This window comes from Protobothrops mucrosquamatus, unplaced genomic scaffold (genome assembly GCF_001527695.2).
Source record: "Protobothrops mucrosquamatus isolate PMUCROS unplaced genomic scaffold, P.Mucros_1.0 scaffold6, whole genome shotgun sequence".
NCBI lineage: Eukaryota > Metazoa > Chordata > Lepidosauria > Squamata > Viperidae > Protobothrops > Protobothrops mucrosquamatus.
Genome location: NW_015386393.1, coordinates 63,155 through 86,734, shown reverse-complemented (window position 1 = coordinate 86,734; position 23,580 = coordinate 63,155). Strand labels below are relative to the sequence as shown.

General features: G+C 32.8%; 1 protein-coding gene across 1 annotated transcript in view; it reads right to left on the bottom strand.

Annotated features, from left to right (window-relative positions):
• EDIL3 (EGF like repeats and discoidin domains 3) overlaps positions 1 to 23,580 on the bottom strand; it is a gene marked incomplete at its 5' end in the record, with an annotated part of 93,548 nt that overhangs the window by 9,927 nt on the left and 60,041 nt on the right. The window contains one exon of the mRNA XM_015832557.1: positions 4,415 to 4,570. Within this exon, the coding sequence (XP_015688043.1) occupies positions 4,415 to 4,570 (156 nt within the window). The remainder of the gene's footprint in view (positions 1 to 4,414; positions 4,571 to 23,580) is intronic.

The following is a 23,580-nucleotide window of genomic DNA, read 5'->3' as shown; positions in this document are numbered from 1 at the left end:
ACAGATGACTGTCCAATCTTCACTGAACACGTCTAATGAAGGGGACTCATGACATCTCTTCTTAACTGGTTTTACTATTGCCAAGTCTGCTTTTGTGTCATATCCATTATTTATATCCTGCATACTGGGAAGAAAAATGTTTTGGTCTTTTTTCTGAGTATTTAATGGGTGTTTTTATGTATCACTTTAGTTTTCTTTTCTTAAGACCAAAATACCCAAGGCTTTCAATCTGTCCTTGTATAACTTTAGTTTTTCCAGTCCCTTGATATCTCTTTCACTTTTCCTTTAAAAATATCAAAACATGTTATATGAGATTTTAAGATAGTTTTTAATACAAGTAATTTATAGTATGTGGTATGATCTCATATGCCAGATCTGCATCTTGTCCAAACATTTACATTACTTCCCATAGCTATATGTCAGGGTGGGAGCGGAGAGTTAAATAATATAACACTTATTTAAAACCCAAAATATACAGTACATGTACTATCATGCACTTAAAAAAAATCCAAATATTTGGCACTAAAATTGCTGTAGATTTGTCTGAAATTCTGCATGACAATACTCTGCCAGGGCAATGCTACTATATTTGCCAAATGCAACTATACTTGCTATATTTCGATTTTTTTTAAGCACATGATAGTACATGTACTGTACATTTGGGTTTTAAAGTCATACTACATACTATAAATTACTTGTATTAAAGTTTACCTGAAAATCCCACATAACAATGTTTTGAGATTTTTAAAGGAAAAGTGAAAGAGATATCAGTGCAGCTATAGTAACATGTTATAAAATTGCAGGCATTTCTGACTTTCTTATCATTGCCTTATATTTCCAAATCCTGGTTTCAATTTGATTGTAAATATCAATATGTGGTATCTGAAAGGGGTCAAGTCAAATCAGGTTATTTTAGAACTGCTGAACAGGGATAAAAAATAAATCTTGTGGATAACAAACTTGTCAAACTTCCCATGTGTAAAGAAAGGTAAGAAGTAAATTAGCTACCGGTTCTGCTGAAGTGGTGTGAACCGGCTAAACCCCACCACTGTACATCCCCTGTACATAATACATTGTGTTGAGTTTTCCTCCTCCAGCACATTCATTCTCTGTTTGCTACATCCCAAGAACACTGGGAAAAGATTTGCAATAATAAGAATTTATTTCATGTGATGTACCATGATTATTTTCCTCTCAAATCACAGATTGCAGTAGATCTTTAAAAAGATTCGTTTACCTCGTATGATACCATTTTCAAGCCCTGAAACTGCAGTGATCTACTGACCTCTAGTTGAGAAAAGCAAGATCACCATTTAACTCAGTTTTTTTCTTCTAAAATATATTTTTCTCCAAGATAGTTTCAACGATTTCAGAGATTTCCACTCAGTGCAGGTATAAAAACAGCATTCATGTGTATTCTGTTTTCAAACCACTTTAAATGAACATGAAAAACAACATTCTAACGGTATCTTTTAGTAGTTTCATTGGTCTGTATTCTCTGGGGATCCGAGTAACAATTTAAACATGAAAACCTGGCAGTTTGAAACAGCAGGTGTTACATACACTTATATTTACATTGCTTCCACTGGAAAGTGTGCAACTGAAGTTCAGCCATAACAGTATCAGTTATCTCTCCCTCTCTCTCCCTCCCTCTCTCCCCCTCTCTATCATCTATAGCAGTGTTTCTCAACCTGGGCAACTTTAAGATGGATGGACTTCAACTCCCAGAATTCCCCAGCCAGCAAAGCTGGCTGGGGAATTCTGGGAGTTGAAGTCCATCCATCTTAAAGTTGCCCAGGTTGAGAAACACTGATCTATAGCTATAGCTATCTATCATCTATATCTATACACACACACACACACACTCACATGTACATACATATACACACAGCTGTTCATACATGAACACATACAAATCGCACACACGTATTCACATGTGTGTTTTATCTCTATGCCTCCTTAATCCCTACCTTTCACTGACTCTTTCTGAAGAATGAATGGCTCCCTCAACTAAGGGCTACTTCACTGAGCTTTGGGTGCTCACAGAGATCTGTGAACTTGGATGGGGGGAAAAAATCACAACTTAATTTTCACTAACCTCTAATTGAAATTTAGCTTTTTATTCAATAACATATGTAGACAAGATAATTGATCGCCTCTAGACTCTGTTGTTTTTGACTTAATAAATCTCTAAAATTATCATAGAATTGTAATTATATCTAAAATTATTATATCCTAAAATATTGTCTGGTTATTAATAAAGTACCACATATATTATGTACTTGTTATTTTTAAATATTTTGATAACTGTATTGGATAATAACTGATTTCAGTATGTATCTATGTATTTTATTATATGCATTTAAATTCATTTTTTCCTGAGAAAGTGCTCATAGGTATGACCAGACTCCAAAAAAACAAAACAAAAAACAAAAGCATAAGGAGACACAGAGACAAACCTGGCCAGGCTTTCAAAATTCTGTTATTCTAATTTACTACAATCAGCAGCATCCCTGGCATCCCTGCTGTGATTTCTTGTTTCCTGACCTTGAGCAGCTTTTAATGAGTAGGACAGTGTCAATGCTTTTTTAAAAAACAGATTCTTTGAATTATATTTTTTTAAAAATAATGTTATGTTCTTTGAGATATACTGGTACAGAAAACAGCAAAGCACCAGCTTCTTACATTACCTTTATTTACAAAAATTCCTCTGGGTCTCACAACCATGTAAGCAATCTTTCAGCAGAAGAATGAAGAGGTCATCAGAGTTCATTACGTCATTTGGAATGTGTCCAGGTGTTTACAAAAAGGGCAAAGATATTGTGGACATTAAAGGAAAATATATCACACTGACAAGAAAAGTAGGCATTGCCGATGCCATGGTTTTCTTAGTTATTAGACATGGCTATGAAAGCTGGATCATCAGAAAGGCTAAACAAAGAAAAAATGATTTCTGTGAATAGTAGGCTGGAAAAGAAAACAGTTGAAAATACCTTGGACTACAAGAAGAACAAATAATTCAGTACTAGATGAAATAAAACAAGAGTGTTCACTGCAAGAACTAAAAATAAAATGCAATATTTTGGAAACAAAATGTGGCAAAAATCAATGAAGAAGAACCTAATACTTAAAAAAAGAGAAAACAATGAAGAAAGAGGCTGATGGAAGGCAAAGTATATAACTGAAAATAAACACCAAAAGTTATAAGAACTCAAGTAGTTACTGACACTTGTATTGAAATTATGTCCGCTAGATCACAAAGTGTTCAAAGCTCCTAAACCAGCGGTTCTCAACCTATGGGTCGTGACCCATTTGGGGTTGATTGACCATTTCACGGGGGTCGCCAAGCAAGGCTGTCTGCCATTTTTTTCCCCGTTTCCAGCGGGTGCCTTGCCTCCCTTGAGCTGGGCCAGCTGGTGGTCGGCCTGCTCCGTCTCTGCTGCTTTTGCCAGCTATGCCTCGGCCGGGGCAGGGGGAGGAACCACGCATGCGCGGCGTTCCCGGGCAGGGAAAGTCCTTGACTTACGACCGGTTGGGTAGTCCTTGATTTACGACCAGTTTAGTCCTCAACTTATGACCGGTTTAGTCCTCGACTTACGACCGGTTTAGTCCTCAACTTACAACCGGTTGGGGGTCGTGGCATTAAAAAGGGAGAACCACTGTCCTAAACTATTAAACAAAAATCTAAGGTTCGGAGGGAAACCTATAGAGAAACTAGGAGAAGAGGCATGAAATAATTTTTTGTTTGTCATGCGGCATTTGGATCACACCCATTTTGTGAGTCATCTATTCATTAGCTCAAAAATATTGGTGACTTCTGACCTGAGATGTTGGGACTACATTAGGAGGTGAATGGTTTTTTTAAACTGCTTTTAATGAATCTTCATGACTGAATTATGTTGATTGTTTAATTTGTGATTTCACTGGGTATGCCACCCAGAGTCACATGCGAATGAGATAGCTGGCTATATAAATTAAATAAGTAAATAAAAAATAAATAAAATACAAATTGTTTCATATTATATGAATTCTTCCAGATGTTGTGTGAATAGTTTGAGAAATATTTTTCAAACCATTATATACATTATTTACTTCAGTATATATTTTTATGTTCTGACCACTATTTTATCACATTGAAAAGAAAATTGTAGTAAAGGTTTTTCATTTAGCAGTTTTTATTATTCATTTAAATTTGACACTTTACACATATTAATATTAAAATATGAGCAAATGTTAATATATTTATATTAATTTTTATTTTGCATTGACCTTTAACCATGAAACCTCAACATGCACATCCCATAAAACCACACAGCATACATTAACCTGCAGCTTACTAGCTTGGAGAATGTCAGGTTTGAAAAATGCTACATCAATGTTTGCTGTATATTCCAAATATCAACCACCTTGTTACCTTATCTTTTTTTTGCTTTTCATCCTGATATATGGTCCAGTATTCTCCATCATTGCTATAGGCGAGTTTATAGGACCCCACAAACTGAACGTGACCAAAATCTTTAGCTCCTTGAGTAATAATGCCAGTGACTTTTGTAGGGACAAGAAGATCAATCTATAAAGCGAAATAAAACATAGGTTAGAATAACTTGAGTTCGCAAACCTTTAAAAAAAAAACTTAAAATGTATTGCTTACTTTATCAGATTATGAAAGAACTGACTGATAGAAGTAAACAAAATGTGTTAATAATTTCAGTTAATGGAATGAATACCTTTTCTTTCCCCAATCAATTTTCCCCCTTCACACAAATAGTGAAGAGGAAATACTTAACAAAAAAATTTATTTATGGATAAAATTTTAATATAAAACAGGTAAAAATTCAATTACTTCTATTTCCTGGATACAAAATGGGGGAAAAAAATCCTTCAGGTTGCATTTTTGATCCATTTCCTTTAATAGTTGTTTGCATTTTTGCCATGCTGTTTTCTATATAAACATTTTTACAATCTTTTTGAAATTAATTCTTACAAAAGGAATTAGTATTTTAAATATTAACATTATTGCAAGATTTTGGCCATGAAGGCTAGTGATCTAAAACCGCCTTTTCCCAAGGACCTTTGTGTCTTCACATTCTGGCCCAGCCTACTGCTTTGATTTGTAACTTGGTAGTTCCGACTGCTACCATATATATTGCAGGGGGTGCCTCACCTGATGCATCCCTTTAAACCTGGTGTATTAAAAAAAAAAATGGGTCTCTTGTACCATATGCTGTTTTTCTAATGATTAAAATGAAAAGAATGAAATATAGCAGTATTTCCTGACTATGCAACTAGTAGTTTCAGTGTTTCTTTTGGAGGTAGATAAATTGCACAAGATATAAAAAAACAAAATTTATATTTTGAAAAGGAAAACAAAATTGTAATAACACTTTTAATTTTAGATATCAAAATGTCAACAATCCCTTTGAAGAAGGAAGATATGGAACTATTCAAAATCAAAGGAAAACACCAGTTTTATTGAGAAATTTAAAAAAAGTGTTCCAAGCAGAATAAAATATGATGCAGACCATGCTGTAAATAAATTGCAATAGCATTTTCATTTATTATTTAAAATCATAACTACTAAACAAAATTATTTACTTGTGCATAACCTGAAATATTCATTCAATACTGAGTTTATGTGAAGAAATAAAAGATGGGAAACTCAAAGCAAACCCCACTTTCTTCTGGCATTGATGATGTTACCTAGTTTGGTAGTGAAACATCTACAAGAAAAAAAAAACAAGCTCAGAAAGCACCAAGGACCCCACAGAAGACTTGTTTATCACAGAGAAATAAATATCAAAATACAGAATAATATAGTTAGAAGGGAGCTTGGAAGTGTTCTGGTCTAACCCCTTGCTCAAGCAGGAGACCCTATATCATTCTGGACAAATGGCTGTCCAATCTCTTCTTAAAAGCCTCCAGTGATGGAGCATCCATAACTTCTAGAGGCAAGCCATTCCACTGATTAATTGATAGGAAATTTTTTCTTAATTCTAGGTTGGATCTCTCTTTGATAAACTTCCATTTATTACTTCTTGCCCTACCCTCTCTATGACAGCCCCTCAAATATTGGAAAACTTTTATATTATCACCCCTAGTTCTTCTTTTCATTAGACTAGACATACTCAGTTGCCATAACCATTCATTATATGCTTTAGCCTCCTGTCCCCTAATCAACTTTGTTGCTTCTCTGCACCATTTCTAGAGTCTTAGCATCTTTTTTTTTTTTTTTTTTGCATTGTGGTGACCAGAACTGGATGCAGTATTCCAAGTATGATCTCACTGGTGCAGTATAAAGTGGTACTATCACTTTATGTGATCTTGTTGCTATCTCTCTGTTGATGCTATCTCTCTGTTGCTATCTCTAGGACTGCATTGGCTTTTTTGATAGCTCTAGCACATTGCTGGCTCATAACTGATTATCCAGTAGGACTCCTAGATCTCTCTCAGTTTTTAATGTAAATTTATTTCTAAACTCACAACTTATTTCTTCAGAATTAGTATGTGAAGTTTCTGTTCCTTTTTTAAATTTTACTTGGACTTTTTAAAAATAGAAATTCCAAATTCTATTCCTAGTCTCTGTTATTCCCCCCTTTTCTCAGTCTCAGCCCAGCAGTTCTGCCTTGATTTTAAAAAGACAAAATAGTGTCTGTCTCCCAAATAGAGAAAGGAGTTAAGATATTGCCTCCATCCATGTGGCAGAGAATTGTCTCTCATAAAATTTGTACTGGGAAAGTTTGCAGTTTGAAAGCAGATTGACATTCTTAACAGATTTGTTTGTCAAGAGAACGTTAAGCAAAACTGCAGGATATTTTCCCATTACTGAGTACAAATCTAGCAATTCTGGTCATTACCAATTCTATCAGGACATCAGAAAACAAGTTAATAAGTTTCTTAATATTCCCTACAGTTTTAATGAGAGGTTGATCAATTTAAATAACTGTACTTCATACATATGCAATTCACAATAATTAGTGCTGTTTATAAACCATTAAATGATAGGAAAACAGTCTGGTTTTATCTCTTCCTGTCTAAGTCCTTTGTAAATAAAATATTCTCATTTAAACTGCAGTATAATTATTTTCAATTTTCAAATTAATTGTTGCTTGTTTTAATTAAATGTAGTCATTTTATGTAGTATAGGTGCCCAGTTTCTAATTATTATAAATAAGCAAATAAAATTCATGTGTGTTTCCTTACTTAGTCTTACAGGTCACTTAATTGTAAATGTCTCTAAACAGTGTTTGCTAATAAATAATATTCTTAGTAATAAACAATGCCTATTTCACGATGTGAAGCTCTCTATCAAACTACAAAGTCTTCCTGAAAAGCAAAGTTTAGTTCCTGATTAACAGTAATATTGATGCTGAACTGAACTCAATTAGAGGGCTATGCTAAAAAAGAGAGGGGTAGTGATGGCAGCGGTATACTCTTGTGGTCCCCAATGATAAAACCTCCTCAGAGATGAGTTTGGTGGGTTCTTACTGGATAAGCAGAAATTGCTGGGAAAAGGTGGCTCCGCAGAAATCCATGTAGACCTTTAAAGAAGACAGCCCACTCTTTGAATTATACCTGGAAGCAACTGACAACCAGTGCAATTTTCTCAATAGTGATAGTGTCCAAAAGAAATCCAAATTTATTTAGTGCAGCAAGCATGTATTCTTTGTGTATTTTGTTAAATGGTGTTTCAACATCTAATGAGAAAATTACAAATTTAACTTCATACTTATTCTAGTCCTTTAAGTTTACAACTAATCTAATATTATCTGCTGCTTGCCTACTTTTTATTAGTCCTGCTGGACCATTGTTAATAACAAATGTTATCATTTGCTGTAATCCATTGCTAATACTGCTGTTAAAATCTCTGCATCAATATTAATAAATGAGATTGGATGATAATAAGCACATTGGGTGTGATCTTTACTTGCTTTTAGTATAACTTTAATATAGGTCTCATTGGTGATAAAATTCCCTTATCAAATATCTCTTTTTACAGGTGGCAAAGTTTTTGCACCAAAAGATCTATAAAAGTTTTATAGAACTCAATAGGGAGCCCATCTAAACTTGATGTTTTACCACTTGCTGTTTTAAAAATTATTTGCTTAATCTTTGCCTCAGATAGTGAAGTAAATAAAAGTTATTTTTGTATTTTATCTAAAAGCAGTAGATTAATTTTATTTAAAAAGGGCTCTATATCTTCATTTGATACATTTTCTGGTTTACTAAATACTTCTGAATACAATTTTAAAAGTTGACAGTTTATATCCATTGACGTTTTATACATTTTATCTCCTTCATTTTTAATAATTGGAATCATTGTCCTATTTACAATTATTAGCCAAGGTCTTACCAGGACTTTTGCCATTTTAAAAGTATCTCTGTTGTGTATGTTAGCATGAAATCTGTCTGCTGAGATATTATAGTAGTTAATTCATATACTTTTTTTCTGTATTTTTCTGTACAAACTTGTAGATGGGCATATAACCATTTATGCCCATAAATGTTTCTGTTTATCTTTCAAGGTTTTTCTCTTTTATTTTTAGTCTTATTTTATATGTTGAGTAAGCGTTAATTTTACATTGAACATGTGCTTTATATCATTCCCACTCAAAGATTTCACCATTCGATGTTTCTGAATGCAAACAAAAGATTGAGAGGTCTCTACCTGCATTTGTTGTATCATATTCTTTATCATTCAATAGGGAGACATTAAAATACCAATTTCTCAAGATCTTAGCCTGTTTCTGAAACACATAATTCATAGTAATTGAACTATGATCAGATATATAACAAAGATCAATATTACATTGTTGAATTTGGTGATATAACATCAATGATATTAAAAAAAATAATCAAGCTTATTCCCTCCTAGTACACACTCAACTGCATATTCTCTTTTATAAAGTATGATTCAGAGTCATAAACACACCTTACTCTAATTTAACATATATATCCTCCTCTGCTTAAGACAGATAGAGTACTCAAAAGAACAAAGGAGAAGGAAGAGGAGAAAACTAGAGAGCAAAAGGAAGAGCTGTCATAAGACAGGCACACAATCTTCCATTTCCTTCCAGATTTCTGCTCTTGGCATGTGACACTCATGTCATTAACCTTGAAAGGGTATGGCCCTTAGCAGAGAAAAGTTACCCAACTTGCTTTGGATAACACATGGGATTTGTTCTTCTAAAAAGCTAAAGCAGCTGCTATTAGAATGTTGAAAGCTTTTCAATTTTTAAAATCCCTTAAATATTAATTAAGAGCTCCTTGTTCTGAATTTAAACAAGAAGCACTTTGAATGTCATGGCTTCATTAATGTCACTTATATTGCTATTAAAATTATTAGCAAAAAGTTTTCCCTACGCCATTAGGTTGGAAAATATTGCTACATTAAAGCAATACTTTTATGATGCAAATAGGTTTATTAGACCAACTCAGAAGTCTTAAAGAAAGAAAGGAAGGAATGATGAAAGGAGGGTTGGTCAAAGCTTTTAAGAGCTCTACGACAAAAATAATAATAAATAAATGGGAAGGGGAGACTGATTTCTAAGTCATAAAATCTAGTTTACAGCAGAATTAAGGAGATCTAGCTATCACTGGTAGGTTCATTAACTGGAAATAACATTGTATGTTGCTCTCCTGGTAGAAAACTGGAAAATTAAAATAAAATATACAGGAGAAGGAGGTAGTGAAACTCTTCTTAGGGGAGAGACTTAGGAAGTAGGAGAAGGTTACTGGACTGGATACATTCTTGGCCAGATCCAGCAGAGTTTAGAGATCCTTTTATCTTAAATTATTTAGAAAGAATCTTATTTAAGTAATAAGTTATTGAAGTAAGGGTTTAACTTGAATGATTTTTGATAGAAAACAAAATAAACTCCATATAAAGTCCCTTGGGGAGAAAATTATGTTTGTGTGTTGGAATGAAAATTGTTGGAATGAAAACTAGTAAATTACAGCACTTTTATATTTTATTATAAATCTATTCCAACTTTTCATAACTGCATAGGCTATGATTCATTTTGAAGTATATTATTGTTTACCTGGACTATATTCAATATTTAATGAAGTGCTGTCTCTAAGCTAGTTGTGTTCTCTTTGATAGCCAATCTGTTAGCAGAATTCATCCCTTAGGCTCTAGGGAACTATATATTATATAGTAGAATTGCTGCCTTGTTTAAGATTAAAATATCATTTGTTTATATTAAGACTTCATAACATATATTACAATTACCAAATAACTAGTTTTTAGGAAAACATCTCCTTACTTGCAGTATATGTTTTTCTCTATATTTCAGGACAAGGCTAACAATATATCAATTAAACATAAAAAAGAAGCTCCTGATACAATGCACTGTGGAAACTCAGGTCTTTGTCAGAGGCAGAAATCATCTATTGTAAAGTGGATAAGGGTAACAGATGCTAGGATAGACAGCAATGACATCCCTCTAGGTATTCGTTTCTGTCTCCACTCTTGGTTACTTACACTGGCATGGGTTAAATTAGATCAGTGTTTCTCAGCCTTGATAACTTTAAAATCTATGCATTTCAAACCCAGCATGGTGTCTGGGGAATTACTTGAAGTTCACGTATCTTAAAGCTGCCAAAGTTGAGAACACTAGATTAGATTATTTTGGCTGTCACTTCCAAATTTAGGATTATTAACCTGCAAACTAGATAACCTTGAATTTCTGTTTTTTCCAAGATTCTTGAAAGATTTGGAACTAAGTACAATTTGAAACTGCCACATGAACAAATAACGACACATATAGGGATGTGTTGGCCTTACCATAGAGTGATTAACTCTATTCATGAGTCACAGATCAGTAAATGCTATTACAGGAAATTCTATCATATCATCTCCAGAGAAGCTCCATAAAATGACACACTTTATAAGCAGCAATCATTTTTCTCCAACAGGGACAAATTGGAATTCATTATAATTTTCCCATTCTCTACTCTTCCTGTGAGAGAACTGCAATGGACTGACTATATTCTAGTAACTATATGTAGAACTCTACTGAGACTGTGGCTTATCTATTATTCTTGAAATTTCAAAAAAACTTGTTCAACAGAGACAGTTGTTAGCCCTTTCCTAGTTCTTTACATTCTTTAAAACATAGGTTTTCTGTAGGATTACCATGGGCAGGATACTGCTGGCATATATGGTCTCTTGTGCCAAAATATTTTTAAAATAGATTCTATATATGATAATATGTACTTGCACACCAATAAAAAGTTTTTAATATATTCTAGGCATGTACATGCATGTTTGTGTGCTATTAAAAACTTTTTTAAAACCTGCTAATGGTGCCTCCCTCATGCAGTAACCTTGTGCGGTGCACAATGTGCACAGTGGGTTGCCTTTATCATGGGAGTACATAATCAGATTATACAGGGTGAAACTGATAACAAGAACATTATGTCTAAGTCATATTTGAACTAGATTATTTTGATTTATTTTACCGTATTGACCAATTTCTGCTAACACCAATTTCCAAAAGGTTGTTTCAAAAGATAGTTTTTGTCTTTTAACTTTTAACCACTTTAATATAAATATTGTCTCCAAAGGTAAACATATATTTTGTTTATATGAGTTGCCTTGTTGGGGAGATGGGCAGCATATAAATTTAATAAATAAATAATCCTTAAAAACTTCTATTTATCATATGTAAAGTAGTTAAATTCTATTTATCAAATGCAAACCAGATGGTTGTGTAGCAATTTCATTTGTGCTAGCCATTTACACATATAATTTAATTATATTCCATGCAAGAACTTCAGGAGATACTGGCAGTGGTTGTAGAATAATTTATATTGGCAAATCCCTTCATTCATTGAAAAGACAATTTAAGCTAGGGCTTGCCCCTAACTCATGTTGAAACAGTGTCTTCCAACCTTTGTTTTGTTCTAGTCTTATGGTGAAATTCAGTCTATTTTAATTTTTAATGAAAAAGATGAAAAAGCTTATCCAAAAACAATCCAATAATTGGAACTTGGATTTTACATAGCTCATGTTTGTATGTTAAGTTGTGCCATACCTTACTTTGGAATGTTTTCTTCAAACCTGTGAAGAAAGCTGCTTTTGTCTTTTATATTCTGATTCAAAATAAATGTAACCTTGGATATTATTTGATTGTGAAATATTGTGTGGCAGGATTGTAGGTATGTTTACTCAGATCAGAGTATCCTATTTGCTTCTAAGAAAAGTAGATTGATATTGATACAAGTAAACCCAAAGTTAGAAATATATAATTGGACAAGACTGGAGGGGTCATAGAAATCATTAGAACTTTTCAATAAACAAAGACAGATTTAAGCATTATTGAATCAAATGGTACTCAATCTGTTTGAAATGGGATGTAGATTGGATTGTATCGCTGGCAATAAAAAGAACAGTGAAAATTGAATATATCCAGGGATCATGTTGTCTGGAAATTCTGAGAGTTGTTGTCCCATCACATATAATTTGGCCTTGAATAATATTTGTATCTCTGTCTAAACCTAGAGCATTCCAATTATTTATTATGAAAGCATAAGTTACCAAGGAGAAAAAAAGGCTAGAAAATTACCATATGAATTGATGCTCCAATTGATATATGTTGTTTTGAAATCAGTGGATCTTATTTCATCCTAATGTGTTTTAGGATCAGAATGCCAGACTATAGTCTATAAATTCTAAATGGACCTTATGTTGCCGGCAGATAGAAGATTGCTTGCTTTGTACAGTGATAAATAGTAATTAGCAACAAATGACTCAAAGACATGAAGGCAAATATGGCCCATACTTTATAGAGCGAAAACACCAATAGCTTTAACAAGCAACATAGTTGCCAAACTCCAAAGCCAATAACAGTCAAGTAACTTTCTTTTTTGTGCAAGACGGTCTTTGAGTCTGCTATTAGATCTTTATATAGATTTATAGGGTATATGGATTGGCCACGCCCACTCGTCCAGCAGAAGGGGTTTGCTACAGACCCCATCAGTCAAGAAATTTTGACTGGCTGAGCCTAGGAGAAGAGCTCTTTCTGCTATGACCACTGCCTGCTGGTGTCAACGCTGCAAATACTGTATATTTTGGTGCCAGAGGTGAAATCTGCCTGTAGCCTCTTGGTCTTTCAGAAGGGCCTTAGAACCTGGTTCTGTTGGCTGGCTTGGGACCCAAGTGGGAATGCTCTATATTGGAGGGGGCTGATAGGGTAAAGAGAAGTTCCCATCTCTAGGTAGTCCATCTCTTGGTTTTTAGTTTCTATTTAATATTTATCATTTTTATTGTTTTTATATTTATCTTTTTATAATTTTGTAAGCCTCCCAGAATCATTTCACTAGTGAAATAGGAGGCATATTAATTAATTAATTAATTAGCTTTAAGTCCAAGTGGAACGTCTTTACCAGTAACATAAAATTATTTACTGGCTACAAAAAGAGCAGTTAATAACGAGAAAAAAAACAAGGCATGCACTCACATTAGTTCAATGGCATCCAAACTGTAAGTTGTTCTAGATACATATATTCCTGAATAGGAAACATTTCATTCAATGTATTTAGTGATTACTAAATTAATAAGCATCACTAGAAGAAACACAGACACATGGTTCCATATATATTATCATACATAATGCTTTAACAAAGACAGTGATTAGCCCTTTTCAAGAAGTAAAATAGATTGCTATTAGTTAGTTCAGTCAGGTACAATATGGAAAGCTGTGGACCATACAAAGAAATAGCTGTACAAAGATGGAAGGATGAGAATGTTAACTGAGTACAATACAATTGCTAGGATATCCAAACTGTATTTACACTTAAGAAACAACACACGGGGCTGTTGGGATGGTCATGACCACCATGTGGGCTTTTTTGACTCTCATCTTGACCCTTTTTGACACCCACACTCATGTGATGGTCTGACTGCTCTGTTCTGATAACAGAGTCCGTGTACCATACCTTGAAGGTATGCTTTTATCAAAGCTTCATTAGAATAAAGCTTCTCTATGAAATTCTGTATATCATTATTATTTTGCCAAATGTTATAAATATAATGCATCCAGCTTTATACTCTGAAACATGTTTTATTACACCAACATATCTTAAAAATTATTCAGTGTTTTACTTAACCACTGAATGGCCATCTCTTCCACTGAATGGCCATTGTTATCAAAACCTATCCAATGTAATATTTTGTTGAATTGAGCATAATTTTAAACTATAATATACAATACATAAATGTCACAAGATGTCAAAATGATCTGCTATTGATGTTCATATACTGAACATTCCAATTCCTCATTCCATTTCTGCCTATGCTCTTTAATATCATGTGTAGTATATTCTAACATCTTTTTATACATAGCTATTAAAGGCTTAATATTTTTCAGTCACCAGCACTAGAGGGGATTTTAAAGCACCTATGACTGCTGATCTGTACTTAGATACCAAAAATATTTTAAGCAAACATACTGTTATTCTGCACTCCAGGTTTTTGTTGAAAATAAACCCACTTTTGGATTCAAGACAAACTCAATCTAAATGAGAGAAGTCATTTAATATTTGTCTGACTTAATATTTGTCTCACTAGAAATAACCTTTATCCATATTAGAAGAGTTGAAAATTCTGCCAACATAACTGTTTTTTTTTAAATATTTCACTGGCACTTTTTAATTTTTATTGTCCTTGATTTTTTATTGAAATTTTATTCACTTTATTGCTCTCTGCTTCTTACATCTCTTCTCTTTGTTTTTGAACTTCAGAAGCAGAGCTGCATAATATGGCACAGCAGCAGGAATGCTTGATCAGTTATTCAAACAGCTTGCCCCCAAATCAATTCAGCTGCTTGAGTACTCAAGTGATACACTTGAAAAAATTGAAGGGATTCTTTGGAATGTTCAACATGAATACATAAGCAATATCTACTGCTGCCCCAGTGTGCATGTCAGTGCCCCCTCCCCCCCTTTACAAGGAAAAACATTATTCTTTTGGAAAAAGAGGATAGAGGTGATTGATGATAGAAAACATAAGACAGGAAAGGCAGTGGAAAAGGAAAATGTGCACCTTTTCTTGAAGACTGCTTAGCTACAAATATTCAAGGCCACTTACAAATTTCATAAGAATCAGAGGAAATGCAAATAAGCCTGTACCCATTTCTATAATATGTATTTCAAAGGAAAATCGACCACAGATTACTGCAGGCTCCTAGACTGGAGCAGGATATACAGGCAATTACATAAATAGAACTCAGAAGAAAAGAAGCAAACTAAAATAGCCCATGCCAATTTGCATATTCTTCAGATATGTGAATGTTTAACTCCCAGAATTATGCAGCTAGTGCAGACATTGCTGAGAATTTTAGAAATTGAAGTGTACAAAACAGACATTGTTACTGCTGGGAAAGACTGAACTAAAAAGGTAGTCAGAATTGGTCTCTTGCCCAAGCAATGGTCCAGGTTGGCCTAGGTATGGAAAAATCAATGGCTTATATTGGATTAATTAATTAATTTTATTCATTGTTATAGACTGCCCATTTCACTCATGGACAACCCTGGGTGATGTACAATATTATCTCATTCTACTCAAGTATTGAAGTTCAAGAGATAACATGCATGATCCATCTGCGTTTTTATAACTGCAATAAAATGTCCTCTTCTGTTGCAAAGCCTCACTGCATATATGTACACACACATATGGCTTACTGTTAGTGGTATCTTGTTGAGATATTGAAGATGAAAAAAAAAGGAATACATTAAATCATTAAATCATTTTTTAAAAAACCAACAAAGGCAACAATTACTTTTGTTCTGCATATGCCAGTAGTTTTCGCTACATCCCAGTTCATGTTACTTACCGTACATCATATGAATGGTTTCAAGAGCTTATTTTTTATTTACAATACTAACCACGCTGTTAAAAACATTTAAATGAGTTTAATAGGAATAGTTAATGTGAACTGTAAAATCTCACAAGTGCTTCTACAAAATTCTGAGGCTATGTGGCATTAAATTTTAAGCTATAAAATAATTGATATACAAATAGTAGAGATGAAAGGCAACAATTTCTACCTTTTCTTTGTGCTGATTAATATAATACAGTATGCTGTTATACTAAAACAACAAATTTTACAAGTGAAGTCTAGGCAACGTATTATTTGTCATGTTTTCTTTCTTTAATTTGTTGCACAATATGCAATACATCACATAAAATACATATTAAATTACTCAGTGCAGACTCACTTCAAGAGTTTCATTTAAAAAAAAATCACACTGCTTTGATGGTCAAAGTGCAATGCTTAGGCATCTGTCTGTAAAATTAGATTACAGATTGAATTTGAATAATTAATTTTAATGTTTGGGATAATGCCCTGCAACATTAAACTTTAATTTGCTTATATATTTTGGTGCAGAAGAAAGAACATAGTTCTCAAAATACAAAGTTCATTTAAAGAAAAATAGTGAAGAAGATTCTTAGAAATTAGAAATGACATCTTTTCCTTATATCCAACACACAAAACATCTATTGCTACTTGTCATATGGTTCTTTCAGGGTGGAAGATTTTGATGAAATCACAGACAGTTTAATACATTTAAAATCTGCTGATGTTAACAGGTATTTTTTTGTCCAAATCTGTATTTAAGCATATTTAGCCTGTACTAATGAAATATAAAATATTCAGCTTCAAGAAACATCAGAAAAGAACTACAGAACCAGGATTAGTGATAAATCTTCATGTTAATATTATTGTTGGCTTTTCCTAGAAAATAGGAATACTGTACCTTATTATGCTATACTTCCATGTTGGAAGCACCAAAGTGTGTCCATGGTGAAAAGATTAGCGGATGACATTACTGTTGCTCTGGGGGATGCCCAGTTGTGGGCTCCTTTCATGTCCCTGTTAATGAGCCCACCAAACTGGTTCCTGTTTATCTACTTGCATTTTGCAGGCCTTTGAACTGCTAGGTCGGCAGGAGTTGGAGCAATGATGGGAGCTTACTCCATCACAGCAGCACTTGGGCTTTGAACATGGGCTTGAAATTGTCAACCAGCACCCTAACTACATGAGCCATTGTGCCCTATTAATTGTATAAGACCTTCCTTGGGGCTTTGGTGCCTTTGGGCTTAAAAAGCTGATAATACAACTTTAGGAGCTCATGGACATGCATGGATTGCTGGTACAATAATATATACATGTGTTTTTAATTTCTTCCTCCTCTCTTGGTTTGACTGTTCTTTCTACTGCCATTTCTTCCTGTTTCTTTGTTTCTCTCTTTGTACTGGATTCAGTGTCACCTCTTTCCAAAAATGCTCTATGGTTGTCGAAGAATTCCATTGCTTTAAGTGTCATGTCCAGTCTATATCTTTTCGCATTCCAGTAAATTAAAATCCCTTCTGGAATCAGCCATCTGAAATTCACTCCTTTTTCAGTTAATTTCCTAGTTAGAAACTGGTATTCTCTTCAGGATTCTCTTATTCTCCTAGGAATTTGTTTTGAGGACTACAATTTCTTTTTCTTTATATTTCAAAGGTTCGTCTCTTACTCTTCTCAAAATCTCATCTCTTGTAGATCTTTTAAGAAATATAACATGTACTTCCCTGGGGACTTAATTTCTTCTAGCATAGTTTGAGTTGACTCAATAGATCTGGTCTAATTATCCTTCCATTTGTTGTTTCCCAGTTCCTAATGTGTCTGTCAATAATTTGGTTATCAAGCCTAGGATATCCTCTTCCTTATCTTCCATTATATTTTGAAATCTTAAAAAATATGAGGCTCTTTCCATCTCCATCCCAGCTATCGAGTCTTCTAGTTCTTCATTTATTTGGATCAACTTCTGATTTCCATCTTTTAAAACTTCTAGTTTCTGGTCAACCTCAGTTGATTTATCTTCTATTTTTTTGAATTCTTTGTTGATTATCTGTGATCATCTGTTTAAAATTTTCAAATTGAGAATCCATATTGTTAATTTTTTTATTCATTTTATCAAAATCACTTTTCAACTCCTTATGGCTTCTTGATGTGATTACCATGTGAGTAGTGATTGCCTCTTGAATTGCTTGTACGGTCACCTGAGTGTCCTTTTGGAAGGTATTAGACTTTTCTTGTTGAAGCATTGTATCAATTGATCTCTGATAGACTGGACTTACAGAAGCCGAAGAGGGAGCAGAAGATCGTTTTTTTCCAACTTTAGATAAGTTAGGAGTGCTCATCTTTATCTTTAAATCATACGTTGTAATTCACCAAGTAAGTCAAACACATATACAGAAGAAGGAGCAAGACCAAGAGATCAGAGACAGCTAAGATAGACTAGAAGATTAAGACCTAGACATAATTGAAAGAAATGGAGGAGAGTGGGATTTTGTCAATGAATATAAATGGACTAAATTCTCCTTCAAAAAGGAGAAAAATCTTTACATGATTACAAAAATAAAAAATGGATATAATTTGTCTTCAAGAAACACACATTAAGAGACAACATTATAAGTTGTTACAACTGAAAATTGATAAACTTCACTTTGCATTAGCACTTCAAAAGAAAAGAGGAATAGCTTTATACATTAAAGAAACAATGAACCCCAAAGAAATCTACGCAGATGAAGAGGGGAGAATATTAATGGTGGAAATAATGATGGATCAAAAACAGATACTGATGGTAGCAATATATGCACCAAATGATAAACAAGAACAATTTTACCAAAAACTATATAAAAATATTAGATTTAAACTATTAAAATCTTTGTATAATGGGAGACTTTAATGCAATAACAGATGGAACTTTGGACTATAAAAGTGCTAAACAAGGGAGGAAAGGAGGAAATATATTACCTAAAACATTTTTTAAAATGACAGAAGAACTCTGTATCCAAGATATATGGAGATAAAAAAATCCAAAGAAATTACAATACACATTTTACTCAAATAGACATAAATCATGGTCTAGAATTGATATGATATGATACAAGAAATTGAGATAGAAACTAATGTTTGGGCAGATCATAACCCAATAAAAATGACTTGGAGAGGAACTAAGAAAAAATTAAGATGGTCCTTGAATAAATCTATATTGAAAGAAAAAGAATTTTTACAACTAGAGATAAAGGAAATGGATTTTTTCTTCAAAATAAACAAGAAAGAAGAAACATCTCTTCAAAATGTGTGGGATACGGCTAAAGCATATTTCAGAGGGTTGGCTATAACTTATATCGCTAAAAAGAATAAAGAAAAGAAACAACAACAGTTAAAGTTGAAGGAAGAATTCAGAAAGTTAGAATCAGAATTACAAATATATCCACAAAAGAAAATACTTAAGAAACAAATGGAGATAATAAAACATAAACTAAATTTAGCCGAGATGGAAATAATGACTCAACAGATTAAAAGGGCTAAACAGAACTTCTTTGAAAATGCCAACAAGCTGGGAAGATGGTTAGCATAGAGACTAAAAAAAGAAAAAGAGAAAAAAATGATAAACAAGCTGCAAGATCCAAAAGGTGAATTACAGTTTCAAAATGATACAATTAAAAAAATTATTAAAGATTATTATGAGATACTTTATAAGGCAGAGGAAATTCCAAAAGAAAAAAATACAGCAGTACTTAAAAAAAGCAAGCTTACCAAAAATTCCAGACAATATTTGAAACATATTAAGTGGAAAAATATCAACGATAGAGATGATAGAGGCTATAAAAAGGCAAAAAAAGGATAAGACTCCTGGCCCAGATGGATTACAAATCACTGATTATAAATCACTATAAGATGTATTAAGTCCGATCCTGAAAGAACTGTATAATGAAATTCTCCTGGAGGCTAAAATACCAACTACATGGACTGAAGCTAATATTACTTTAATACCCAAAGAAGACTCTGATTTAACGCAAATAAAAATTATAGACCAATATTGCTATTAAATGTAGACTACAAAATCTTCACCTCAATAATGGCAGAAAGACTAAAGAAATTTTTGATCAAATTTATACATACAGACCAAAATGGTTTCCTACCTAAAAGACAGATAAAAAATAATTTAAGAATGATTCTTGATGTGTTAGAGTACTATGAAATTCATTCAGGGAAACAGATAGCTTTAATATTCCTTGATGTACAGAAAGCGTTTGACAATGTAAACTGGCAATTTATGTTTCAGCAATTTGTAGAAATGGATTTTGGAAAAAAACTTATAAATGTAATCAAAACAATTTATTGTAAACAAACAGCCAAAATAATTGTAAATGGAGATCTTACACAAAACTTCAATATTAAAAAGGGCACAATATAGGGATGCCCACTATTTCCATTACTATTTATACTAACATTGGAAGTACTGAATAAAAACATTAGACAAGATATAGAAATTAAAGGACTGGAGATAAAAGATGAAAAATATAAACTACAAACATTTGTAGATGATTTTGTTTTTATATTGGAAGATCCATTGGAAACAAGCACCAAACTTCTGGAGAAAATAGAAAAAATTGGAGAAATGGCAGGGTTGACAATAAACAGAGAAAAGACTAAAGTCCTAACAAAGAATGTAACAGAAAAACAAAAAAAAAACAACTAACAAAAAACAAATCTTCAAATAGTTAAAAATGTTAAATATTTGGGAATTTATCTAATAGCAAGATGTGTAACAATAAAAGAAGATAACTATGTAAGACTGCTAAACAAATAAAATTGGATTTGGAAAAGTGGAAAAACTTCCAACTTTTAATGTTGGGGAGAATAGCAACAGTGAAAATGAATATCTTACCAAAAATACTCTTTTTATTTCAAACAATTCCTGTAAGGCTGGGAAAAGCCTTTTTTGATGAACTGAATACAATAATATTGAAATTTATCTGGCAAGGAAAAAAAGCTAGAATTAAAGTGAAAATGCTACAAGAAGTGAAAGAAAGTGGAGGATTTGGACTGCCGGACTGGAGATTATACTACCAAGCAACTATTTTAACATGGCTTAAAGAATGGATAATGCTTAGAGATAAAAGACTATTGTACCTAGAGGGCATGACCTACAAATTGGTTGGCATGCCTTTCTGTGGTATGGGAAGAATAAAATACATACCGTAGATACTTTCAAAACCATTTTATAAGGAATGCACTTCTTTCAGAATGGGAAAAAAAAATAAAAGAAAGAATTTATATTAAGATACCTGAATGGCTTTCAACAATGGAAGCTTTTGCTTACCTAAATTTAATTAACTACAATAAAGTTGTGACTTATAAAGATATTTTGGACAATGAAGGAAAATTGAAAGACAGACAAGATTTACAAGAACAAGATATTGATCTAGCATGATGGCCATATCTGCAAATTCAAACGACATATGAAAAAGATGTTAAAACAATGGGATTTTATAAAGATCAGACAGAATTTGATCAGATACTGCTAAAAACAGATGGAAAGTTGATTAAGAAACTCTATTGATTTCTGTTAAACTTAAAGATGGAAGAAGAACAAGTAAAAGAAACAATGATAACATGGGCAAAGAACTTTGGATATAATATAGAATTAAAGATAGGCAAAAGTTATGGGAAAGAAATATTAAATATTAAATTAACTAAAGCAGTGGCATATAAAGAAAACTTATATAAAATGTTTTACAGATGGCATATGACACCAGTGAGATTAGCAAAAATATTTAAAAATACTTCAAACAACTGTTGGAAATGCAAACAAAGACCAGGTACTTATTATCATATCTGGTGGACATGCCCTAAAGCAAAAAGATTTTGGGTTAAAATACATTTATGGTTGGAGAAAATGACTAAAAAACAAATCGATTTTAAGCCAGAATTATTTTTGTTAGGAATAATAGAAGCAAATTATGAGAAAGATTGCAGATATTTGATACTACATGTACTAACGGCAGCAAGAATTGTATTTGCCCAACATTGGAAAAATGAAAACTTACCAGCTGAAGAAGTACTAATTAAGAAAATCTTAGAGTGTGCAGAAATGGATAGATTGACTTTAAAGATAAAAGAGAAAGAAGACTTAGTGTACTTTAGAACATGGGATAATTTCTATCAATGGCTAGAAAAACGAGTTAGAGACAAAGGAATGTGATATGTAATTTTAAATATATATTAGGAAGAAGAAGGATATTGAGTGATTAATTAACATATTGTTTATGATAATTAACTATTATATATTATTGTTTGTTAAACACATGAACCCAGCAGACATTATGCTGTTTGCTAAATATTGAGAATGTTATTTGGAAAACCTCCAACCCCAACCCTAACCCTAATCCCAAATCCCAACCCCAATCCCGACCCCAACCCCACTTTATTCCTAACCTTATAAAAACTAATAAAATCTATACAAAATAATAATAATAATAATAATAATAATAATAATAATAATAATAATATATATGTGTGTTTTCAATATATGTTTATAACTACAATATTTATAAGTTTTCTGTAGTTGGTTAAGAATGGGAAGAACATGGTTCAAATGTCACTCAGCTGTGAAATCCAGTAGATGAATTTAGTATCTAAGCCATTGATAAGCCATTGCATAAGTTATTGTGAAGATAAATATTGGCAGAAGAAAACTACATTCCACTTTTTTCTGGAGAAATATCAGAATATATAGGACACAAAAATAAATTAAAAAATAAAAATAGTGTTGGTTTTTCCATGGAATGGTATGAAAGTGTTATCTGACATCACAACTATTGGGAAATGGTTTGGGCTTTTTGAGCTGTAGAGAGGTGAATTAAATATTTCTGTTAGAAAGTTTCAATGTATTTTAGGATGTATAAATTTTATTATATTTTATACTTTGCTACGGAATATAGTTTATAGTATAGATATTACTGGATTGGATAAAGATGGAACTGTTTGATTATTAGTACAACCAAACATGGGAATTTAAGATCATCAGGATACAAACTTGAATAAAGAATTACATAAAGAAAAGAAATGTTTGGCAATTATCCCACAGCACAGCAATTTTGAAGTTATAGTAGACTAAATGGTTTTATTATTCCTTACCAGGTTTTAAATCCTATATTCTTCTGAAGAGTGAAAAGTTTATTAAAAAGTGGGGTGGGAGTTCTTAGTATTATGTTATGGCAGCTGACTGGAAGACAAGTCACAGTAAAAATGAAAAGTGGCTATTTTAAAGCTGCTCAGGGATTTTTATTTTTTTAAAAAAAGACGACCATCAGGAAGAATCAGAGTATAAGCAGAAAACAGGCTAGCAAAAATGATTTAAACATTCTCTTCTCTTTGGATCAGTGCATAAACAACACACAAGATGAACTTATTTACAAGACAATCTGCTTTTTCTAAACAATGTAAAACATTAGCTGCACATGAAATTATAAAAACTGTTTGGCTACTATAGATAGGAAGTCAAACTGCCACAAAGAAGAGGGAGTCAAGCTATTTTCCAAAGCGCCTGAAGGCAGGACAAGAAGCAATGGGTGGAAACTAACCAAAGAGAGAAGCAACCTAGAACTAAGGAGAAACTTCCTGACAGTTAGAACAATTAACCAGTGGAACAACCTGCCTCCAGAAGCGGTGAATGCGCCAACACTGGAAGTTTTTAAGAAGAAACTGGACAGCCATTTGTCCGAAATGGTATAGG